A 25,842-nucleotide genomic window follows, 5' to 3' on the forward strand; every position below is an offset into this window, starting at 1 on the left:
GGAATTTGTCGGCCAATACATTGGTTTCGCAGACCAAACAGATGTCATAACTTTCTTTAGTTTATTTGATTGAGCCTCACCCTCAATTCTTGTGTTCATCCTTCGGGATAGATACAGGATTTGAGATAAAATGCTATTTCATCTAAACTATGAAAATTATAGGGTCAGTTTGACTTCATCTTTTTCAAAATTAAAATTTTAAAAATGTCCTTCCGAAGCGGGCAACGGGATTTCAATTTCGATGACCGACAGCTTCTTACGGGCAAACCCCACACCAAAAATAGTGCCGACAGTGACTCTTGGAGATTTCGAGAGTTATCATAAAAGGAGTCAAGAGATGCCAAAAATGGTGATGGGTTATGGTGTATGGGGCTTTTGGTTAGTCGTGAGAGTCTTTTGAGGTGTGTGTGTGTGTGTCTCTTATAGAGAAATTGTAAGGAGAGTTGAGAATTCATCAAAGGAACTTCAGAGGATTTGTTTGGGGAGAAGTAAGATAAGTACTTTGTATTTTTATTTGTTTTACTGTGTAAACTTAAATTTTAATATAAATCATATTTTGTTGTGTTAATCCCATGAAGTCTCAGTGGTTTTCTTTATTAAGAAATAATCATGTGTAGGATTAAAAATATTTAAGATTTCTCTTATTCCATACTTGTGATGATTCATTACTTCGAACTTAATTTACATATTTAATATGACCAATTGATATGTTAAACTTATTGTGAATCCATAATGACCCAAGAGGGCTATGTATTCCTCAACTAGTAAGAATCACATTAGTCTAGTGGAAGATAAGTTAGTCCATAGGTTAGTGCAAATAGATAGGGAGATAAGTGTTAATGGGTGCAAATTGGTGATTCTAGGGTGACAGACTAGAACCTTAACCAATTTGATCTAGAGTTTCAAATTTAAGGCTAGGTTGGTCTAAAAATTGTGGGCACAATAGGTCATTTAAAGTGACAGACTAGAACTTACCCAGCATAACCAAGGATTTAGGAACTTTACTCTAGGTTAGCCATTGTTTTTTATGCACTAGGAAGAGGGTAAGGAATATGTATGATCCTATTTGTCACTATACTACATTTAAACCTTTAAATATTTGATTCCTACTAATTATGATCTCATTGCAAGGGGAAAAACTTTCACATAATTTGAACTTATTTACATTTAATCAGTTTAGAAACTCTTAGAATTTTCTTTAAGTTTTGAAACTGAATTAGTAAAAATTAGTTAATTCTTTTTACACATAAACTCACGACCTTATTTCCTAGATAATTATCTTGAGTTTAAGTAAAATTTGCCTAAGTCATAGAAAGATTTTTCACCTTCCATATGGGATCGATACTTCTGTTTTAAAAGAAAATCATATATTACTTGAATGATACGTGCACTTGTGTTTCAATCCTAGTGAAGATTTGAAATCAATAATTAAAAAATTTAAATCCTACATCCTAGGAGTAGTCGTTATAAAAACGTAAAATTATATATCAGCTCGGAAAGGGGGTCAAGTTTTTGTGCTTTTTCCAGGATTGAAATTAAGGAAGATATACACAAAGCAAGTACATTAAATTGTGGTATCAGGAGGTAAGAGTTATTCTCAGTAAAAATATTGATGTTAAGCAAAGATGTTGGCTCTTCAAGTGGAGAACAAAAAGTTGTAGATCTAAAGTGCAAGAAAAGAGTTTCTAGAAAGGAGTTCACAGATGTAATATTAAATTATAGCTAACACTGAGGACATGTCTTCCAACCAATCATCTAAGGGTTCTCTTCTTAGTCAGAAAAGGGGTGAAGCTACAAACGACTTGTAGAAGTGTATTCCTGATGAGAAGGAGGATATTTTAGTAGATTTTTACTTTGTGTCTACTGACTTATTACATTTTTTGTGCCAGTGTTTTGAACTGTCATTTTTTATTTGCTTGACATGGCATTTATATATAGTGATAGTGTGTTTGTCTATGTTGGTTTCACTTTGCTTGATGTAGTTTTTATATATTATCATAATGTATTTGGCTATACATCTCTAAGTCTATTAGATGTAGCTTTTTATACTTTCTGATAACGCATATTCTTACACTACATTTTATGATTGTTACTTCATTATTTATTTTCATTGTATCCTTGAATTGGAATATTGCAAAAAGAGATTCGAGTTATGAAAATTTTTTTTTGGAGTTACTTAAATAATGTTGACTCGTCCTAAGTTGTGTCGCCAGAGATGGACAAAAATGCCCTTGCTAAGGATACATGACCTGCCCTAGGTTGTTAATCAAAATATATGCTTTATGACCAAAACCTGTAATGGAAGAGGATAAAGGAAATCCACCAATAAGTATTTACCTATCCTAGGCTAATTAGTTGAAGCATCGACTTGCTAATTGTAGCCTATAATAAAAGATGCTGAATGAAATCCATTGAGGATGTAAAACCCATCCAAGGTTGTTTTGTTATTTTTTTTCAATGACATTAATATGTTATAGACACGGTTGAATGAAATTTACCAATTAAGACCAGTCCTAGGTTGTCTAACGGAATGTGCTCGACGATGTTAATCTATAATGAACAAAGTTAAATGAAATCCACTTAGGATGTAAGACAAATCCTAGGTTGTTTAGTTAAAGGTGCTTGACAAAATTAAAATATCATGGACAAAGTCAAATGAAATCTGCTAAGAATAAAAGAGTCATCCTTGGTTGTTTAGCTTGACGTGCTCGACAACTTTAACATATTATGGATAAAGGCAAATGAAATCTACTAAGGATGTAAGACCCATCCAAGATTATTTAATTGAAAGTGCTCGATGACATTAATTTTTTATAAATAAAGTTGAAACAAGTCTCCCTAAGATTAGTTAACTTAGAATAAGGTGCCAAAAATGTTCCATATTTCTCGAGTCTAGGGCACAGGTCAAAATGGACCATATTATTTTTTCTGAAAATATGATTGCAATCATATTTAAGAATGATGTTTGAAAAATTTTTATCATTGCTTTTTATTTTATTGCCTCCAAGTGAGGTTGTCATTCACATAACTCTTTAAAGGGGCTCTAAATTTTCTTGGAACGTAATCACAATTGATTCAAAAAAAAATTTTTATATAGAGAAAAAAACATAGTTCATTACATAGACAACATCAGGTACATCAAACTCTGAAAGGAACATAAATGAAAATAAACACATAGATACATGGTGGTGATTGAACACCAATGAACAACAACTACAATAGCATGATTGTACTAATCACTGATAATATATGCAAAGATTATTCATTTTTGAATTTTGAGGAATATTATTTCCATCTAGACATTTCAATTTTAAATGTTATAAACTTTATTGTAGTTGTGGTCATGTGAGTCCCTTCTTAGATTTGTTGTTATTTCACGAATAATCTGATAATTCTCCTGTTGTTGCCTTTGGACTTACTGTCTCCGAGTAGAGAAGTTAGGCATTTGAGGATCTTACTTTGTATGAATTGGCCTAAATACTCTAGCCAAATTAACCTTTCCATCTCATCTTTGAGCTAATAACATGCTTCAATATATGACTAATACTTCGATGGAAGTGACATTATTGCTCCTAATTTCTCACATTCAACTTTAATGAATGTGGCCACTTAAGAGTTTCCTTATCTTTACTTGTCATCAGTTTGTCAACATGTGATCTGTTAAGCTACGTGTATTCCTTATTCAAGTAGGATTCTCACTTCTATCACTAAGGGGGAAAACCCTACTTCCCTTGAAGTTTTTAGCCTTTTCATGGAGATGCTTGAACTTCTTTATGAGGTGTTTGTTAAGCTTCCATTCAAGTGACACAAATTATTGTTTATGCATATTAACAACTTTTTTAGTAGAAATTTGTACCTCCACACAGTGAATGAGATAAACATATGAATGAATTTTCTTCAACTTCAATGATCAATATTAAAGACCAGGATGTAGTCTTCCCAAGACTACACCTTTCAGTAACTCTGAATCTACCTCTGAAATCTGATAAGCTTCAATAGAGAATCTCAAAAAATTATTCTTTAACAATCTGCCCCACTTTGGTAAATCCTGTAGAGGTTAAAGGAGACTTTGATGATCCTTCAATTTGTAGTGAATTGCTATGTAAACATATTAGTGAGCTCATCAAAATTATGAATGCTCTCTCTTGAAAGCAAATAAAATCAAGTGTGTTCTTGGGCTTAAAGAGTTGCAGAAAAAAATAAGTGTGTGTTGACCTCACTTTTAGTTGAGGTCTAGAAACTACCTAATAAAGGAGAGCATAATGAGTTTAGTGTATGCATATGATGGTTCTGAAGTGATCCACATGTTCATATGGGTCAGAAGTCTCATCATAAGCATCAATACTCAAAAGCTTAAATCATTTTGGAATGGGGTGATAGAGGACGATCATAACTAGCAATGAATACTCATGGGATTCAAGTCGAGCTGATAAATAGCTCATATCCCTCATATTGAACTCCTCACTAACTAGATCATATCATAACTGGTCATGAATTCCATGAGCTTGAGCTATATTCTTTATATGTGTTGGGGGCTTGCTGTTAGGTTTGACTGTGAGAGGTGGATATGAAGAGCTGGCAATGTCCATGAGCTCAGCTTGTTGAAGAGGAACTTCTATGTATGGAGGTGATGCCAGTTGAGTACCTCTCATTAGAAGGTTTTGAAATAGTTGTGCCCTTCTAATATGTACAACTATCAGTTGTCAAACTTCACATAGGAGTTATAGGTTCTCATTCTGAGATTTTTTTCATTCTTCATACATGATCTTTAAATGATGCCAGGGAAGCTCCCTCACTAGAAGGTTGATTTTTATCATTGAGAACGGGCCAATGGCTTGATGTCCCATACTTCAAGACTATGCCTTGGAATGATGGGTGTTAGCACATGAAAATCACGCATTGGACATTTACGAAGCTTAAACTTCTATAATAGGGTCATGTATCACTTTGTTGGACATTTACGAAGCTTAAACTTCTATAATAGGGTCTTCAGTTTCCACAGATGTATCAAAACTATTACTTGCCAAAAAAATTCACGGCGGTAGGGTAATAACTTTACATCTTAGTGTTGTAAAAAAATCCAACACACAAAAATAATGAGAAAGTAACAAGAGAAGACACTATGACTTTTTAAGTGGAAATGCCCATAAAGGGAAAAAAAACATGCGGCCTAGCCCAATCAAAAGGATCCATTATACCTTTTCAAGTGCAAAAGTAAAATCTATATTCTTTAAACGAGAAAGGGTTACAATGTTGCACCAAATGCATTATTTGTCCATACACAGTATTCAAAAAAGATTAACTGTATTTTGAATACATCAGTCGAGAGCAATTGCCATCGAGAGTTATCATCAGGTTTTTAATACATCTTGTTCCAGGTACGTCGTTGCACCATATTCAGAGATATGTTTTTAGTTAGCTGAGATCTTTGCTAATCAACAAAGTACACTAACGACATCGAGTAGAGGGTAATTGACGGTGGTTGACGGGGGGCGGTCAGTAGTGGTCTGTGCCTATAGAGGTCGAAAGTTATTGTTAGACCTTCAGTCCAAAACGACACTAGAATTGAACTCCTTTTTTCCCTCCTTCCTCCCCTCTTAAATGAAGAGATTGGATCTTTTATAGGCTCTAGAGGAGTGGCATTTTAGTCATTTGGCCAATAACTTCCATAAACACCTGATCAAATGACCCATGTTGATTCTCCTTAATCATAAGTAATTTTCTGATGATCTATTGACCTTAATAACATTGAAATTAGAATATCTTATCGATTCATCTTGTTGAGACACTTAATTTGACTATATACACATCAAATTTGGAGTCCATTAAGGAACCAATAAACCAACTTAAGCCTCCAAAAGTGATGTAATAACTTGATCTGTGCTTGATCTGACTCGCATTGAATAGTTTTTGGTATATTTGGGTTGGCCTCATCGTGCCGGTCAGCTTGACTACCAATTTGATGAAATGAGAGTTCTAGATGATTTTTGATTTGGATAAAAAACATTTCTTGCTAAAAAATGCCTCAAGATCCATGCCAAATGACAAAATTATTTGATGACGCATCAACCTCAAATAGGTTAGGAGGTGTATTATTATAACTTTAGAGAGAATGAAGAGATTGCAAAAGTAAGGTTGAGGATAGATAAAAAAAAAAGAGAGTAGAGTTAGACATGCCAAATTTTGATTGCTATATTGAAAGCCTTTGATTAAGAGATGGATGAGAGTAGCTTGATGAGAGGTTTAGTGGCACAAAAGAAGGTCATGAGGCATCAGATTATTGTAAGAGGATAGAGGTGGCTAGTGACAATGCAAGTTGAGTTAAGAGACTTTGATGGGCTAGTAATAAAAGATGTGGGGCCTTTACATGCATGCCACCTAATTATTATGTATTTATATATTATCAAACATCTAAAGTCTACTTTTTATTTTTATACCACCTAAATCTTTCTTGTCATATAAAAATATCACTATTTTAACTTTAAAAATTTGAAATACACTTTTCATGATAAGGTAACGTAACATAGATGTAAAAATTGAAGTTTAGGAGTCAGATATATAAATATATAAGAATTGAGTGGATTGTTTATATATTTCCTAAGAGATAGGTTTAAATAAAATGTTTCCATTAAAAATATACATTTATTTATATTTATAAATGAATATTTATTTATCTCATAATTATATTGAAATCAATTAGTTTACATGAAACATTTTTTCATTCACATTAAAACTTCAAACCACATATCCCAAGACACAATTTGGTTGAATTTGAAGGAGATAAAAGATAAAATGAATAGATAATGGAAGTAGTGATGACAAAAATTTTGTAATGAAAATAGTTTCCACTCATTTGTAGGATTATGGAGAATCAATGGATAATTTTTTTATTTTATTTTATCATGAGACTTTAATATTTTATTTTGCTATAAAAAGGTCATATAAATCCAATTATTTTTCACTAATAATATATGTATGATTATTAATGCAAAAAAATAAAAAAAAATGATAATTATCTTGGAAGGAAATACAATGCATGAAAATTTACAGTAAAAGCTCTCTCATTTCAAAGTTATTGAATAATTAGGCTTCGTTTGAGAAAACATTTATGATTGTAAATGCTGACATGTAGATTTATTTTCATTTGATAAATCAACATCTCTTTATACTTATCAAAATTATTTTACAGTAATATCATTTTTTATTATTTTAAAATTCATATGTAATGTTCGATGGGCCGTACGGTTTTTAAAGGAGCTTTGTTGATTATAAAACACCATCAAACCAAATCTTAATTATAAAGGGGATTAAAAAATCACTTCATATTTCAAATCTAATTTATGCCCGGTCTAATCTCCATGCCGGTCGAACCGTTTAATATCGGCCGGGCCGACCGGCCTATGACACCATCGGCTTTACGAAAAAAAACGAAAACTAGAAGTAAATGAACGGGAAGTGGGAAGAAGGGAGAGATCTGAGAATCTCTCTTTCTTTGCTTTTCTTCCCCAAATCCCTGATTCAGTTGCCCCCCACCAAAATTTTTGGGCTGATTTCTCGTTTGTCTGTTGTTCATATATTCTTTGATTCAAATTATTTATCCGGAATCGTTAGCGTCTTCTCCCTCTCCACCGTTCTGCAACCTTATTTCCCGCATCGAGATTCGTTACTGGACGATGCCGCAGCTGCGAGGTCCGAAATCGTCGATTTGATTCTAACCGGCTGTCGATACTTGAAGGAATTCGGCTTGGAATTAGCTCCTTCACATGGCTTCGGCGCAGGTCATGACTGATTCCGCTACTTCTTCTCGCAAGCTGGGGCATCTTGAAGCAGGAAAGAAAAAGGTGCAACAGCTTACGTCTAACCGTCTATTTTTTTTTATTCTTGATATTCCACTTTTTTAGGTACCGCGAGCCTTAATTTGAAGCAGTGCAAGTTGTAATTTTGCTATTTCTATATGATCTTTACCTGGACCAAGTTAAACTTTTGTGATTGGGCTTGCCAGGGAAAGGGATGGGATTGGGGAGAGTTTTAGTTACCTCTATGCACGCGCAAACTCTAATGGAATAAAACGGGTATTGGAAATTGTGCGCTGATATTTGAAAAGATCGAATCCTACATTTGCATAAGTTGCTTTCAGATACTTGTATAATCCATACGTATGAAGACTATGCCCTTGCACATGCTTTCTCACAGTCATTATGAGAACATTCATACTTCTTTTATATACTTGCAAGTAAACAAAATCCATTCACATATTTTTTTGTAAAAAGTGAATGCCCATGTCCACATATAAGTTGCTTGTGCATTAATATACAACTTAATACATGTTAATCATCTTAAACAAGAATCCATGTGTAACAAATGGCTATTACCTCACTTCTTAGAACTAAAACGTGCCCACCTTTTGTTTAAGGTTACTTCACTTACTTTCCACGTAAGGAATTGATATTACATTTTCCTTGTTTGTGCTTTCTAAAATTGCTCTTACCTCCAATTTCTTAACCCTTGGTAATGGATTGGGTTAACATTTTATGCAATATCTAAGAATAGGGAAGACAATTGTTATTTAATCAATCATATAAGAAGTGCATGAGCTTGACTATCTATTAGTGTTGTCCAGTTAACCTTTTTTTTGTTTTGCTTTAGCGTATGATTTTGTTATTACTAATATTTTTTTCAAGAAGAGAGATGAACATCTTATTACTTATAAGAATGGATCTATGGATCGAATGGATCTAATAAAACACAAATTGATTATTTTCTTATGGAAGAAGAGATCCTTGAGATTGTAAAGATTGTAAGGTCAGTCCAAGTGAGGATTTAAGTACCCAACATTGTTTATTAGTTCTAGATTTTAAGATGAAGAGTTGTAAAATAAAAAAAAAAAATACTAGGACTCATCATCGTAGCACACTATGAGCATGAGTATTTAATTACAAAGATTTCTTTGGAGAGTTCTTGAGAAGTTAAGGTGTTGATATTACTTCAAGTCATTAAAGATATGTATACTAGAGCTGTTACTTGTGTTCGAACTGAAGGAGGATTGACCAAATATTTTCCTATTTCTGTTTGATTACATCAGGGATCGGCTTTAAGACCATATCTTTTTTCTTTAGTTATGGATGGTCTTATTGGACATTTACAGGAGGATGTACCTTGGTGTATGCTTTTTGCTGATGATATCCTTCTCGTGGATAAGACTAGAGAAAAAGGCCAGGAAAAAACTTGACTTATGGAGGTCTATATTGGAGTCTAAAGGCCTTCATTTGAGTATAACTAAACCTGAATACATGGAATGTAGTTTTAGTAGTAGTAGCTCTAGTGACAAGTGTAAATTTGGGTGATCAAATTATTAAAAGGTGTGAACGATTTAAATTTCTTGGGTCTGTTGTTCAAAGCAATGGTGATATAGATGGGGATGTTAATAGTAGAATTCAAGTTGGTTGTTTGAACTGGAGGAATGCTTTGGGCCTTTTGTGTGATAGAAAAAGTACCGCTTAGATTGAAAGGAAAATTTTATAAGACGGTGGTGAGACCTGCAATGCTCTATGGCACGGAATGTTGGCCTTTAAAAGAGAAGCATAATACAAAGTTAATTGTTGCCGACATGAGAATGATTAGGTGGATGAGTGGCATTACACTTAGAGATAAAATGTGAAATGAATATATCCGTGATAGGGTTGGTGTAGCTCTTGTGACGGACAAAATTAGAGAAAGTCGTCTTAGATGGTCACATTCAACGTCGACCATCTGATGATCCAGTTAGGAGACTAGAAGTTTTAGATTCGACTTGTGTTAAGAAAGGCAGAGGTAGACCTAGGAAGACTTGGGCTTATATGATCTTAATGTATTAGAACCAAATGAAAATATGACACTAAATAGGATGCAATGGAGAAAAAGGATTCATGTAGTCGACACCACGTAGTGGGATTAAGGCTTGGGATTAAGGCTTTGTTGTTGTTGTTGTTGTTGTATATTTTAGTTGTATAACTCTTATGGTTTGTCGAATATAGTTTAGTACATTTGCTTTATAAAATATCAAAGTGGTAATCAAGTTTTTATATATAGGATAATCAAGACTTATTATTTAAAATATAGGATAAATCAGTATCAATGCACTTGACAAGTTTTAATTATGGATATTGAATGCTTTTGCCGGATTCATGCTCATAGTACTCCAAAATTTGGCTAAATTACAACAAAACTTTCATATATTCACCTCTTCTCATCAATCAACTCAAGTATCTTTAGAGTAATACATTTTTTGATGTAATAATTGGTGTAGAAATCTAACCATCAAAATCTTGCTTCATTTTTTTCAATAATTTTCATATAGTGTTGTTTAACCCCATTTTCAGTTACAAATTGATAATTTAAGGTGATGATATAACTCTAGTGGGAGGTTTGCACAGCTTTAGAATAAAGACAAAACTCACCAAAAGTATTCGATCAATTGAGTATCTAAGATATGCAAATTCTATAGCTATGAATTATGACAATGATTTGCAAATGGTGACAAATGGCAAGTGATAAAATGATAATTTTGAGTTCTAATCATATGATTGGGTCAATATTTCTAACTTTGTTAAAAACAATGAAGCTTTAATTATAAACATATACAATTACTTTGTTGGCGTAATCACTTGCTCATATATGTTTTATGTGGATTCTATTTTCATCTTACTAAGCTTCAATTGACTAACATGCCCTAATTACAGTATTGTCATCAACTATTACGATAGGGTAATCATATTCTTATTTTTGGCACTTATGTGATTGTGTCGTGACACTGTACAAATATTTAGAGATGCCCAACTTATAAATCTTGTAATCTAAATCTGTATCCCAAAAAGAAGAAAAAGGACTTGCATTTGTGGCTGTTGTAATTGCCATATTGCAGTTGTCTGTAACAGGTGTAATGAATTTCTGAACTAGTAAATTTGTGTATTCACAATGCATTGGAAAAGGTATAATTGATTCTGAAAGAAAGACAGCCTCATAGGTTTTGATAATTTTGTATTCTTTAGGGCTCCCAAGAAAATGTCCCTTGCATCTTTTCCCCAGCATTGCCAGCAACTTGTCTTAGGCATTAAAAGATTCTTATTTTTTCTTATTATTACAACACTGGTGATTGCTTTGGCATCAATCATAATCAGCTGTGATGACATTCAAAAGGTGAATGGTGTTGACAGTTGTTCTCTCCCAATCGTGTCCCTTGCCCTTAAGCTTTCTTTCTCAGATAAGTCAATCAAACATCCCCACAGGAATAAATTCCAACCACTTGCAAGTCTTAAGAGAAGTAGTGTCTATTAAATGTTCAAGAAAGAAAAATATTCGGAGCTTAGTGCCTTAGATGAACTGGTAGGACTGTTTCTTGGCTTAACAAGTTTGCTGAAGTCTATGACGGAAAGGTTCTTGGCACTTTTTGCTATGGAAGAATTTCTACAGGAACTGTGGGCAATCCTCTAAAGGCTCTTCTTGCCCCTGCTTGTTCTGCTGCAGCTTATATTGGTCAGCCTTCGGAAGATGGATTATGAAAGTAAGAGTTTTTTCAAGTGTAAAATTTAAATTGTGGCGGAATCTTGGGCTCCACTATGATCACAGATTCTCTGGAATGATTTTTTCTAGCACTATTTTGGATTATTTGCTTCAAGACATTGGTAGAGAGCCACTTGAAATCGTGATGGTAGGGCCAGGATAGATTTTGGAGAAGGTAAATATGCTGCGATGATTGATTTTTCTGAAAGCCCAGACTCAACTATGATCTCACTCTCTCCTTACCCTTCAAACATTTGGGGAATCCACCCCAGAACAAGGAATCATCCCTTCAATAAGGTAAAACCAGTAATCACACTCTTCCCGAAACTTCCCTTTATACTTAAAGGAAGGTTAAACAAGTTATGCCTAAAAACACCTAGACCACTTAATTACTAAATTACCTCTAAAAAAAATTTAAAAATGAGGTCTTCCAATAAACCCACCTATCAGGTTATCAGTATGTCATGTAGTGCATAAATTGATCCCAATTCCTATTTTGGCTTTGTGCATTAAACATTATACTAAAAGAGAAGCACACGTGCCACAATAATTGTTAAAAGGTACATGTGATTCTTACATTTGGATGCCATACCCATTACCATTATTTTTATAACCTTTTTTTTTATGACCAATGCTGTATTTTGGATGTTAATTATTGCATTAGCATTGAATTTGTTTTGCTTTATGTGCCTTTTTTATGTCATTTTGCCCTTAGTTGTCTTTATGTTAATGGCTGCTTGTCAAAAATATCACGTGTGATTTAGGACTCAAATTCTACTTTTGCTTATTTATTGTAGGCATTCTTTTCATTTTACCATAGGACTCCTCCTACAAAAGAATTCCTTACGGTTATTATGAAGAGTGATTTATTATTATTGCTATTGAAGGTAAAATAGTTTATGGCTACATCGAGTATTTTACCCCTTCTCAAATCATGGATGTTGAAGTTTCCATCTCTTGTGCTTTGAGGATTTAAAACAGTCTTGAGAATACAGAAATCTTAAGCTTGGAAGATTTAATATCAAATAACATCTGGAGTGTTAAAACCCTTTTTCTACCCAAAATCTTGAGCCTATAATAGAGAGTCAACCCCTTGGTATTTCTATGCCAACATATTTTAAGTTAGCCATTGTGATGTTGAAACCATAAATTAGAAACAGTACTTTTAGCGTAGGATTGAAGCAACACTAATTATGTAGAATATTAAAATGATTTTTTTGCAATACATGAATTTATTGTATCAATATTTTAAAGAATGTTTAACTTTTAGCACTGCATGTGGTCGTATATTGGCTGCTATTGAATATGGAAGCACCTTTTTATCACTGAAGGATTATGCATCTCTTAATTTTATTAATAACAAATAGTTTTGAATGTTCGGTTTATATCTCTTGAATTATAGTAACGAGTAAACCATGACCTGTTGCTAGGATGCTATTAACTTTCAGACACTTGTAAAATTAGTTGGCAGCATATGCAGAATCCATGATAGAAGGGCTCAATGACATGAGCCATAGGATAACATTTCTAGCTATTATTCTACATGCTAATTGAAATGCTTGTCCTCCATGTTTATCATCGTGGTAATCCTTCTAAGTTTTAGTATTTTTTGGTTAAAGAAGTAAGAATTGTTATATAATTTATTCTCCTTTATTAGTTGGAAGAATTTCGCAAAAGGAAGGCAGAAGGGAGGGCTAAGAAAGCTGGATCTACTGGACAATTGCAGTCAATTGATGAGGTAAGTATTGAAAAATCTTCTCAGAATAAGGAACATCAGGCAGATACAACAAATTCCAGTACGAGCGCTGGTTTTTCTGGGTCCCATACAACTCCAGTGCAAAAAGAAGTAGTCTCTTCTACTGATAAACACGTGATTTCCTCAAATGAAAGCGCTCAGATGTTTAACTCATTTGAGAAGTCCAGCTACACAGGTTTAGTTAATGGTTATCATGAGGACTGGAAAGAGAGAAGTGAGCTTAGTGACACTGAACAATCCAAGTATGAAACAGCATCTATTGCTATATCAGGCCAGTTTACTGCTTTTGGCTCAGTTCACACAGATGTTAATCCTGATGAGGGTTTGGTCAGCTCGAGTCTTTACTCTCCTCCATTATATGAAAGCAGGACTTCTTCAGCTCGAGTGAGTTATCTTAATGCATCTAATACTGCTAGTTTACAGAAAGCTGAGAGTGCTTCTGTAGAAAGCAGGTTGGGGCTGCCCAGCACCTCGTTGAGTTCATCTTTAACCTCCAATGGTAAAATCTACTTTATTTTCTTTGCCATTAGTTTGTTTCCCTTATTTATTTGAATGAATTTTTTATTTTATGGAGTTTTAACCATTTTTTTTTTCATCAACTTGGTGAGTAGACTCAGTACCTGGGTTGGGGATTTTTAAGCCTGTTAGCTTTAACAATAAAGGCCTTGTGGATACTCACGTAGGACGGAAGACAATATCTGAATCCATTAACCAACGCCTTAACCTAGGAAGTGCATCTCTGCATTCATCAGAACCTTCTCCAATAGACTCGAGCCTGCCAATCAGAAGATCACGGGAAGCTCATTTATCCTCTTCAACTGGCTATGAAGTGACTTCTAGTCGAACTCGCCAATCTTTTCTTGATACTCTTGGAGTATCTAGGGCCTCGCCAACAGCCCATGTGCCACTTTATGAACTTCATAAAGCTAATCTACCTGTTTCTTCTAGTGATTCAGTGGTCCAGAGTGCAGATGTTCATTTTCCTTCCCATCAACAGCCATTTACTAATGCGAACAGTGTGCAAAAACCTTCAAGTTCATCACCATCAGTATTGGTTGATGAAAAGGTGAATTCTTTTGCTTCATCAAATGACAAATTAATGCTGGAGACAAGCGGGGAATACTTACAAGGGGGGCATGAGCTTTTGGTTCCAAAGAAAGATGAAGATTTTTCAGCCCTTGAGCAGGTGCGCTTTATATATTCTGCAGTTGTAACTATGTTATAGCTTTGAGACATTTAACTTTCTACTATGTTTATTATTCCGTGAAGCATTAAATACCGATTTTTGATTAATTTACTTACTACCATTACTCAAATCTTTTAAGGTATTTCCCTATGTTGTTGCAGCAGAAAGTCCTTACATTTGAACTGTTTTGATAATTTGGGTTGGAATGAGGTTATGATGGATTAAAATGATGTTGAGCTAGTTTATCTCTCCATCTTGATGAAAGTGGACCTTTTCCGTTGCTTTTATTTGTAATAGCAATAGTTTTATATTTAAAGGAATGCAGCGTGAAGAGAACATCTAAATGGTTCTCTGCCTGTCAATAATTGGCATTATTGATGACACCGTTCTAGGGCTCATAGAAGGCGCGGGGAAGCAGATTTAGAGTGGTGGCTGGGTAATAGCCAAGGAGATATTATGTGAGGTGGATGGTTTTCAAAGAGAGTAAGTGATGAAATATGCTGTTGAGCTGCAGATTTGAGCTGTTTGGCGGCAGTCCTTGCTCAAAACAGTGAGGTGGATGATGAGAAAGTGTGGTATGGGCTGCGAGGAGGTTCACCACCTATTCTTGAGCAAGATATAGACACTATTTGCAAAAGGAAGAGGATGCAGCACTATTAAAGCAGGAAATTGAAGAAGACATATCCAAAACACATAAACAAAACCAAAAGTCTGCCAATAACAAGAAATAACAAAATATAAAAGTTCCCTCTAAAAAACCCCAAATTCTATTTAATAAATATTGAATATGGGTCCACATGGGCTGACGACTATTGCACGCGGAAAAATCCTAGGATAGCGATCCTAATGGGACCGCACAAGATCCTTTCTTGTTTGGATGTAGGATCGCGAGATCGATGGAACCCATGAAGTCGTGAAATCTCGCAAAAACAGGATTGTGTATCTTGTGCAGGACACTCCCACATTAGTCAAACTTTTAGTTTTTAAGCTAGTCTTATTGGAGGTGCACACTAAGTCTATTATTCCTATGTATTAGCTATGTTCCACATTAGTGTCCTGCACATTATTGGAGGTGCACACTAGTCAAACTTTTGCTGTTCCATTAGCATCACCTACTAGCAGTAGCTCAAGTGGTACTGATCTAACACCCTATAGATGCTGTGACTTTCGATAACTCTAGAATTATTATTGTTTTAGTTGTGTGAAAGTGCTATGAGACAATGTGCAGTTTCCTTTTTGGTTTCTGTGGTTAAGCCTTATATTGACACTTCATCTCATCATTGTCTCATATAGTTGTGGATATTTGCTTTCAGTGTCTAACTTTCAATATACTGAGGAAACAAAGAGACTAAGGGTCTATTTAAGATCACTTTTGTTTTTTTGTTTTCTATTTGTGTTTTTATTTTGCTTTGTTTATGTTTTGATTTGAAGCAAAAGTTGTTTATTATGTTGAAAACAAATCAACTTGTTTTGAGTGTTTTTAAAATCAATTTGGTTTGTTTTTAAAATAAAAAAATAAAATCATATAAAAAACACACCAAATAAAACATCTTTCAAAAGATAAAACCATAATAAAAAGCAAATCCAAAACTTAAAATTGATCCTAAATAGGCCCCAAGTCTCTTGATACATGGCTCACCAAAATAGTTTCGTGTGCTAATTATGTTCATCAAACAACCACCAAAGTTTTGTGATGATGGTAAGGAGAAGTTGAAACTAACAGTAATCATTAAGTTATTCATAATCTAGTAAAAGAGAGATTTGAGCAGAAATTATTTTTTGGGGGTCAAGTTACTGATGTTGTTGTACTGTGTTTTTGGGAGGCAGTGCTAACTATTTTGGCATGATTTCATGAGATTTTTAGAAATAATTTTGTCTGGAAGCAAGCTTGTCTTCATTTATAATATGGTTATGCTCACCTTCTGGCAAGTTGTGAAGGCAAATTCCTAATTTAGATTTCAGAAGGCGAACTTATGTGTAACTAACTTTCTATAAGCATGTTACCAAAAATCATGCTTAGTCAGCCTATTGCCTAGCACACAGTTTATTTGAAGAAGCCTTGTCTACTCTTTGGTAATTGCTTTACCTTCTTCCCAAGTTTTTTTTCATAACTATTTCCTTTAAGGGCGTCTCACTGATCCAAAATTGATGTGGTTGTATAAAGAAAATGATTCACATACTTTTTAGGTGTGCTACACTCTTTGAGCATACAACATACATTTTTTATTTTGTATGAACAAATGTGCAACATGGAAGCTGTTTTGGTGACAGGCTTGCTAAATTATAAGATCTATTGTGTAAGCCGAGACTTCACATTCGTTTTATTACTTTCAATTTGTTTCATATTAATGATTGATATTAGATTTGCATTTTGGAAGTTAATTCTAAGGGTTTTTTACGAGAGTGTTAATTTAGACTTATTTATTTTCTCATTTTTCTACTATTCTATAATTCTTTTGCATTTTTAGCCTGACATTTATAGGGTCATGTTCTGTTCTATTATTATAATAATAATTATTGCAATCAACTATTAGGGTTTAGCATTGTGAATGTTCATTTTGATTTCATCCCTATTGAGTGTTCTTTTCGGTTTTAAACATATTTTTTATAAGAAAATTGAAAAACTTGTATCCATGTTTTCTTAGTTCTATATATATATAGACACACACACATACACACCAATCCTTTGATACCAATTTTATCAACTTGTCAAATGAACATTTTCTGCTCTTCATTGAATGCCTAAACCACCTAAAGTTTCTTTTGTCGCATCATTTTCAATTGATGCCACTATGACTTTTTCTCTAATATAATCAATCCTTAATTTATCTACTATAGTTTTATCTTACATATATTCTTCTTTATAATACATTAAGCTTAACCATCAATTACTTTTATTATTTCACATTTGATTAATACAACTTCTGCCTACTTATGATTTTAAGACATTTTCTTTTTCTTAAAACTTTGTGATATTCTCATCACAGAACTCTTGAGGTACTTTTCTATTCTAACCGTCTAGCTTTAATTCTAGAGATTATTTCTTTTGCATGTCTTCATTCTTCTTTATAATATATCCAAATTATTTAAATTTATTACAACTTGACATTACATTATCTTCTAATAATATTAAATGATGATTATTAATACTATACTCATTAAAATTATGTATGATTTTCTCAATCTTTGTTCTACTAATTTTAAGGCCTCTATCTTCTAAATGTTTTTTTGCACTTTTCATATTTTTATTAATTTTACTTGGTTTCTCACGAATTAGAATTATATCAACTACAAAAATTATATTGCATGACACCTTACTTATTTTGAATATTTTCCTATAAGCATATTCATTAAAAAAGTAATATGATTCAATGTCGATCTTTGATGTGCAACTATGGTATTAAAAAAAATTTGGTTAACTGCACAACTACTTTTAATACTAGTTAATGCTTCGTTATATATATTTTTAGTAACTTCAATACATCCTTGACATGCACCTTTTTCTCTTAGGGGCTATTTGATTTGGTTGCTAGTATTAAAGCTACAGAGTTAAAGGTTCTTTTGCTCTTTAATTTTTTATTTTTATTTTATTTTATTTATTTTTTGGGTTGGTTTGAGCAAATGTGTTTGCAAAGTAAAATTTCGAGGGCTTTACCTTGAATGGCCTATTTTTCTTATAAAGAAAATTTCTTGATTGAGGCCCGTGGTGTTACCCTTGCCCTCATAATGGCGATTCCTTCTCTCTGCATCTCTCTCCTTTTTGTACTTCTCATGCATTTTTCTTTTCTTTTCACACCCTCTATAATAAAAGTCCAAAAGCTTAGTTCCTTAAACCACTCACTTTGCTCCACTTTGCTCGTAGTCTCATTGTCGGTGCACACAAATATTTAACGCAGTCTTAGTGTTCACGGATTCTAATTTCAAATTTTATTATATGCCTAAGTATTTATTGAATTTTGCCTTTTTTTAAAAACATTATTTTCTTTAATAAGCCTTTTTTTTTACATCACACCACCAGGAAATCTATTTTTAAACTTTCCTAAAACTTCTGTAGCAATTTTCTTAGTGAAACTAATCATCTTATCCCATATTAGGTTTGACTTGATTAAACAATTCCAATTTATATCTTTTTTAAGCCTATTTTGAGAGATTAATAATTTCTTATCTTTTAGTTCAACCAACTTATATTTGAGCTATAATTTTTTGTTTCTTTATACTTTAAAGATACATGTACTCAACTACTATCCTATGCTATGTGTTTAAGTTTCTTTTTGGAATCGCCTTACAATTTCTTCAGGAAGATTTTTCTTGTCCTTTTGGATATTTCTTTTAGATGGTTATGCAGAGGGTTTTGAAGGAAATTACTTTGCGAGGTGTGATTACTTAATGCTCAACTATTGTGTGACATCATTGGGCATTCCATATGCAAAATCCTTGCTAAAATGGTTTGGGAAAGGTTTAGTGTTTATAGTTTTATTATTTCATTTCAAAGAGGTTGGTTCTGTGATTCGCCGATGATTAGGTCTATGTGGAACGAACTTTGCCATTGCCTCTATGAACTTACATACTTACTGTATGAGGAACATGCGAGCATTGAGATCTAGGGATCCGCTAGAAAGCTCTATCCTAGTGGATTTGGGGAGGGGTTGATTAACACACTTTTGTCCTATGTTGCAAACTGATTGTTTCAACTATACAAATTTTTGCCCTTTCTTACAAATTGTTTCAGTATTTCAAATCATTGGATAAGTGAGAGCAGCTACTTAATGTTCCTACAGCATGAAGTTGATACTAAATTAGGATTTGAGAGTGGTTGATATGCTTACCTTGCATTGTTTTCTTTTGAGCATGTGACCTCCAAATAATAACGGAAGATTCCATACCGCTTCCTCCCAGATATTTCTGAATAATAGTATTCTACTTATTCTCATTACTCCTATTATTATTTTTTACTTTTTTTTTCTGTTTTTTAACTGATGATGATTATCATCATCATCTTGATTATTATTATTATTATTCATCTTATTCATCTTCTCTGGCGTACTATTTGAAGTGTGACCAAACATGTTTTCTCATTTGGCTTACATTATATCTAAGCTAATCACGAAGATATTTCAATGAATTCCTGCTAAAATTGATAAAGAAATGAAAAACAAAATTGCTGCTGGGAAAATTGAGAGCAATTTATAAGTTAGATATTCTTAAATGCTGTCAAATTCCCATTGCTTGATGATAATTTTTTTTGTCTGCAGTGTTTTGATCATTTGTTAATGGATAGGAATACTAATTAAGTTTTCTGTTGTCTAAAGTTGAATTGCTGTTGTTTTGAGGCTTGATCGAGGTCTGATATCACACCTCTTCATGCCTCAAGGTGATTGTTGATGGAGAGATTTTTGTGGCTTTGCAAATAGCAATATGATGTATGTTTTTGAAAGTGTGCATTGATTTGTACCTCTTATCCTTGTCGTTCTGTTATCATTTTTCTTCTTGCTGCCCCCCTCCACGCTTTGCCCTCTCTCCTCTTTAGTCTTTTAGCTTTATTATTTTACCATTTTCTTGAACAAGACTGTTGCTGCGGGCCACTCTTTCACCTAGATACAGTTATTCGGCTGTGCTTTTTGCAGCTTTATTTTTCTTTAAGCCGAAGCATTTTTGGGATCCGTTTAATGGGATAGTTCAATCTACAATTTGTTATTGAAGAGATGTTCCATTGCAAGGGAATAAAGTAGGTGTCACTCTATTTAGAGATCACCGGTTACTTCTTTTGCCTTCACTTAAGTGTGGACTTTTTTTCTTTTTGTTTAGCTCTGTGATGGATTCTGTAGACTCTTTCCTTCTGACACTTATTACTTTGTTTTCTCTTTTTAGCACCGTGTAACTCTTGTTTCATGTAGTTTGGAGTTCTAAGCCACTTTCAGTTTGACATGTATTTCATTGTATGTATTTTAATATTATTGCTAGACTGCAGCTTGAAAGGCAAATCAATTGGTTTTTAATATTATCTAGCTTGATGGAACTCGCAGTTTTTCTTCTTACTGTTAATAAATGAATTTCTTTTCTGCGGAGATGCCATATTTTTGAAGTATTTAGAATTTTATTTCTTGAGGTTCACTTTTGTAGAAAGTTTACCTGGTTAGGTATATATGTTCTGTTTGTTTCCTTTTGGTGTTGGCTGATTATGAAGGGGGCGCTGTTTGTTATTAAATCCACCAATGAAGAATTATTCTCTTTTTTTTTTTTTTTGAGAACTTTCATTTTTTATATTATTAAATGGAGACGGATGGAACAGTAGCTTATTTTTCATCATGATCTGAAGACGCATTCGGATCTCTCATCTCACTTGCATAGTCTTAGCTGTAAAATTTAGGTCTTATAGTGCCAATAAATGCACCATTGTGTTTCTTCTAATGTTATGTTATTTTCTATGTGAAATATTGTTAGATTGTGAGATTTTATGGATGTGAATTTAGCTTGAAGTTTGTTTTAAATTTTATCGACTTTTTGCTTGGATCCACTTTAGATTGAAATCTTTGAGCGGACTAATGAGCCAGGTTTGATTTGGATAGATCCTGAATTGAGCCAAGTTTGGATTAGTTGTAATGTAAGTGCACATATGAATCTATTTATGTGCGCATACATTTATTTATGCATTTAGATTTAAATTAATGTATATTTGCTCATCAAAATTTATATGTATGACTTTTTATGTATGCGAGTCTTTGCCTGTTTGACGAAGAATTTATCCTAGAGATCCAATCAAAACTGGATCAACATTTAGTTTGCTGAATCATGTTTGAATCAATGTTGATAAGCAAATTGTTCCTGAGATGAGTTTGTATCGACTTATGATCGATTTGAGCAGGATGCAAAGTTGTTATGTGGATAGAACTAGTTTAAGAGAAAAAAAGGACAAAGATGCAACCTAAGACTTATAAAAACTTCGTATGAATGCTCATATAGTATTATTGTTATCAAGTTATGGCTTTAGCCAAAAAAAAAAAAACCTCTTGAATCCTACTCAAGAAAGTTTGTTTGCCTCATCTTGTTTGTGCTTAAGTTGTGTTGAAGTCAGTTTGTAGATATCTTGAAAGGAGTGATCTCAATTAACGTTTACACATGCTTGGTGGCAACCCTTCGCTCATTTTTACTAAAATGCAAACTTTTTTTTTTAAATAGGTTTGGTGTACATGCAATTTTTAGTGCAATATTTATACTTTAATAATGAAATTTAGGCACTTTTTGTTACCGGAGAAGGGGGATTAGAGAAGATTCAGCAATAACAACCAATAAAGCAATTCGAGACAGGAATAAAAATAATCAAAACAAAGATAGGATGCACTAATAAAATAAAATATACAAGATGCAACCGATCTAGATAGATAAATTATCACACGTAGGATAGACGAAGGAAGGAGACCCAAAATGCCACCACCAATAATAGAGGGATATAGTTGCCACCACCCAATGTCATGGATACAGCCTCGTCCCTATCTAGGAACCACAAAGATAGCACAAACCTTCACAGAACTCAAATGAAGAAAATACCCCCAATATAATAAACAACTACATATTTATAATCAACAAAGAATCTAAACCTAATAAAAACAAACAGAAGAAAATAACTCTGCTGCCATTAGGAGTAGGCAACTACCCTAGCCCTAGAGAGAGGGCCGATCGACCCTCTCCCACTTTGATTGAACCGGTTCGGGGTTCCGTCCCTGCCCCGCATCAATCCAAGGTTGATGGAGCCTCTACCTCATCTGTTGAAGCTTTTGAATCCTCATGACATTGTGTCAGGTCTACCTTGTTGAATGTGGCAGAGTTGTTGTAACCTCTAGGGATTGGAGGGCCTTTGAATTTCGACATTTGTCTCATTGGTGACATGATTAGGGTTTTGGTTTTGGAGGTGAAAGAGGTGTATGAGGCTGATTTAGGTTGTAGAACAATTATTTAGGGTTATTGATTTTGAAAATTAGTAAGGGGGGATTAGTGTTAGGTCAAGATTTGGCTATGATTTTGTGGGTTTATGTTTGGGAGGATTTTGATAACCCTAGATGGAACTAGGTTTAGGCTAGCTTTGATATTAAATGATACCGGAAAAGGGGGTTGGAGAATATTTAGCAAGGACAACCAAGAAAGCAATCCGCGATAATAAAAAACAGCCAAAACAAAGGCGAGATACACTAATCAAATAAAACATATACGATACAAGAGTTTTCTACTCTCACAATCAATCAGAATATAGTAATTATCACCCAAAGGTTAATGAAGGAATGTGGCTCTGGATGTCACCACCAACAATCGAGAGATACGCTTGCTACCGCCCAATGCCATGGATACAGACTTGTCTCCATCAGAGAGCCACAAAGGGAACATAGACCATCACTGAACTCAAATGAACAAAGGACCCCTAATACAATAAACGACTGCATATTTATAATCATCAAAGCAACTAAACCTACTCAAAACAAACAGATGAAATACCGCTGTTGCTATTAGGAGTTGGCGGCAACCCTAGCCCTAGAGAGAAGGCCGGATGGATGAAAATACCCTTGTTGCTAGGAGTTAGCGGCAACCTAGTCCTAGAGAGAGCTCTCCCACTTGGACCGAATCGGTCCGGGTTCCCCTCGCTGTCCCGCATCACTTCTTGTTAATATTTTTTTGTTCCAAAGTCAAAAGATACTTCCCATGTATTGTTATTGAATGGCTTTTTGCATATCAGTGTTTTTCATTCTTTCGTTTAATGAATATATTTTGGCACCTTTCTCGAGCTAACGCATATCCATTTTCTTACTTTAAAGAGTTCCTAACTCGCAATTTGTACGGTTCGAAAGGAAAGGAGATTTTTTACAGAGAAATGCTGCTTAATCATTCAGTACTAGATAAAGAGCTTAATTGATTGATTGAAAGCCTTATTTTCTTAGAAAATATTGTAATATATTAATATCTGTTAGTTGTTGGAGTAAATGTAAAGATTCAGATGGTTTACAAATTTTGATGGAATGTGAATGAAAAATCAATGTATTTCAGTTCATGCCAATTTGTCAATACATGCCTCATGTGGTCCTTGTGGAATTGATGTATCCTGAAATGATTAAAATATGCATATCATTAATGTGGAATACGTGTTGGTATCTATATACTAATTTGTCATATAAATTCTTGTTTTCAATTAAATTATGCTTGCTGATTACATTTCTTCATGGAAATATACCAAGCTTTTTTTCACGAGCCTTTGTTTTTCTTTCTGATGCAGCACATTGAAGATTTGACACAAGAGAAGTTTACCTTTCAGAGAGCTCTGGATGCATCACGCACATTGGCAGACTCATTGGCAGCTGAAAATTCATCTTTAACGGAAACTCATAATCATCAGGTCCCTTTTTCATCAAACTTAGGCCTTAATCTTTGAAGCTAGGAATGGATTTTTGCCTTATGTACTGCTAGTAGCAAACTAGTTGATTAGTAATTTTTATCTATTTTGTGCATTTTGACTTTTTTACATATTATACTTGAATTTATCAGTGCTAAAACTATTTTTTCAGGAGTTTTTCCTGTTTATGATCGTATCCTATGGTTTTCTTTGTTATTTGATTTTGAACATAGAATCCACTTGCTACATAATCCACTAATAAGATATTGTTGAAAAGTGAGAACCTATTGTCTTCGAATCTGGATGATAGAGTAAGGAGATTATGCTAACCTAATCCTTTTTTTTTTATGTTGGGTTATTATAGCTTGGCTTCTTTCTATGGTATCTTTGCTACTCTTTTTAGTGATGAGGGGTCATATAAGGAAGATTGCTTCTGATGCCGCAATGGGCCAGCAGGGAGAAACAGGGAGTGAATTTCCACCGGGAGTGAAATTGAAGTGAGGATGGGAGAGGGAGATATAATTTCAATTCATTCATTAATTGGTCCATGTTATAAACTAGAGTTGGGACATAAAATCAAATATATTCCTATCCGGTTACAACGTATAATCAAATATAATCCTTTCTAGAATTAAATTTAATTGTAATTAGTTCAAATTTAAATCTAAAATTATTTAAATGGATAATTTATCCTAATTTAAAATAAAATTAATCTAAATATCGTAATAAATTTAATAAAATCCTGAAATATTAGAAATAATCTAATCCTGATTTCTTGTGCTGCATTAGTTTCATTTGCTTATTCCAGTTGTTTTATTCAACTTAACAGTCAGTTGTCACCCAAAATTTATTTTTTAAGAAGTGCAGAACCATGATTGATAGAGAAAAAAGAAGAGTTGCCTATGAATTTGGGATTCTTTTTTTGTTTTTTTGTTTTTCCAATGGGTTTGTCCTTCGTGTTATGACATTGTAGCACAGACATCTTAATTGTTGTGTTGATGAAATTATGGAGGTTCAACTGATTCGAATTGAATTTGTATTTCGTGTTTATCTTTTGGTTATGATTTGATTTTGTGAGGTCTGTGGATTTAATGGGATTATATGCTTCATCGTTCTAACATGATGGATAGATTGAACGAGCTAAGCATTTTAAGAGTTGTCATTAAATGCACTAAATGTAAGAACCTGATGGTTTTCTTAAGAGTTGTCATTAAATGCACTAAATGTATTTAATGACAACTCTTAAATTAAATGCACTAAATGTAAGAACCTGATGGTTTTCAAACTTTTGTTTCCCTTAAGAGGAATTTTGTTTGGAGGAGTTCTGAGTGTAAACTAAATGTAGGGGTTTTATTTTGTTGGAAGAGAATTAAATGCTAAATAATTAATTCAAAATTTGGAATCTCCCTCCTGTTCATTTTTTTATTCCAAAACCACCAAATTTGGACTATTTCAATTACATTGGCTCTCTCTTTGCACTTGTTGCTGGCCTCCTCCATTGTTTATGCTAAATAATTAATTCAAAATTTGGAATCTCCCTCCTGTTCATTTTTTATTCCAAAACTACCAAATTTGGACAATTTCAATTATATTGGCTCTCTCTTTGCACTTGTTGCTGGCCTCCTCCATTGTTTTTGCTGTCGTTGCTAGTCACCCTTGCTATTATTTCATTGTTTATAGCAAGGGCTTGTCGGTCAATTTTTTCGATTGATAGATTTAGATTTTGAAAATATGAAAATATGAAAATAATTTTTGAGATTTAATTTAAGTATAATAGATATATATAGTTTGAGTTTTGAAAGTAGTATGTTTTATTTTTTTTAAAATGAGACCAAGTGGATCTCATTCGTCCAATAGTTTGCATAATCGTGTCTGATACCGCGAATACTACACCCTCCCGAAAGATAAGTGTAGACCTCGGCGATAGACCCAATCCTGCAAACTAAGAGATTTGTGACATCCGTTTAGTCTGCGAACCTTTTATATATG

At 33.6% G+C, this 25,842-nt stretch overlaps 1 protein-coding gene across 1 annotated transcript in view; it reads left to right on the forward strand.

Moving 5' to 3' along the window:
- Nucleotides 1-7,435: 7,435 nt before the first annotated feature.
- Nucleotides 7,436-25,842, forward strand: part of LOC110036247 — a 79,141-nt gene continuing 60,734 nt past the window's right edge. Inside the window, exons 1-4 of the mRNA XM_020740646.1 lie at nucleotides 7,436-7,841; nucleotides 13,196-13,793; nucleotides 13,906-14,480; nucleotides 23,737-23,856. Coding sequence (XP_020596305.1) covers nucleotides 7,764-7,841; nucleotides 13,196-13,793; nucleotides 13,906-14,480; nucleotides 23,737-23,856 — 1,371 coding nt within the window. The 5' untranslated portion in view covers nucleotides 7,436-7,763. The remainder of the gene's footprint in view (nucleotides 7,842-13,195; nucleotides 13,794-13,905; nucleotides 14,481-23,736; nucleotides 23,857-25,842) is intronic.

This window comes from Phalaenopsis equestris, unplaced genomic scaffold (assembly GCF_001263595.1).
Source record: "Phalaenopsis equestris unplaced genomic scaffold, ASM126359v1 Scaffold204320, whole genome shotgun sequence".
NCBI classification, from domain to species: Eukaryota; Viridiplantae; Streptophyta; class Magnoliopsida; order Asparagales; family Orchidaceae; genus Phalaenopsis; species Phalaenopsis equestris.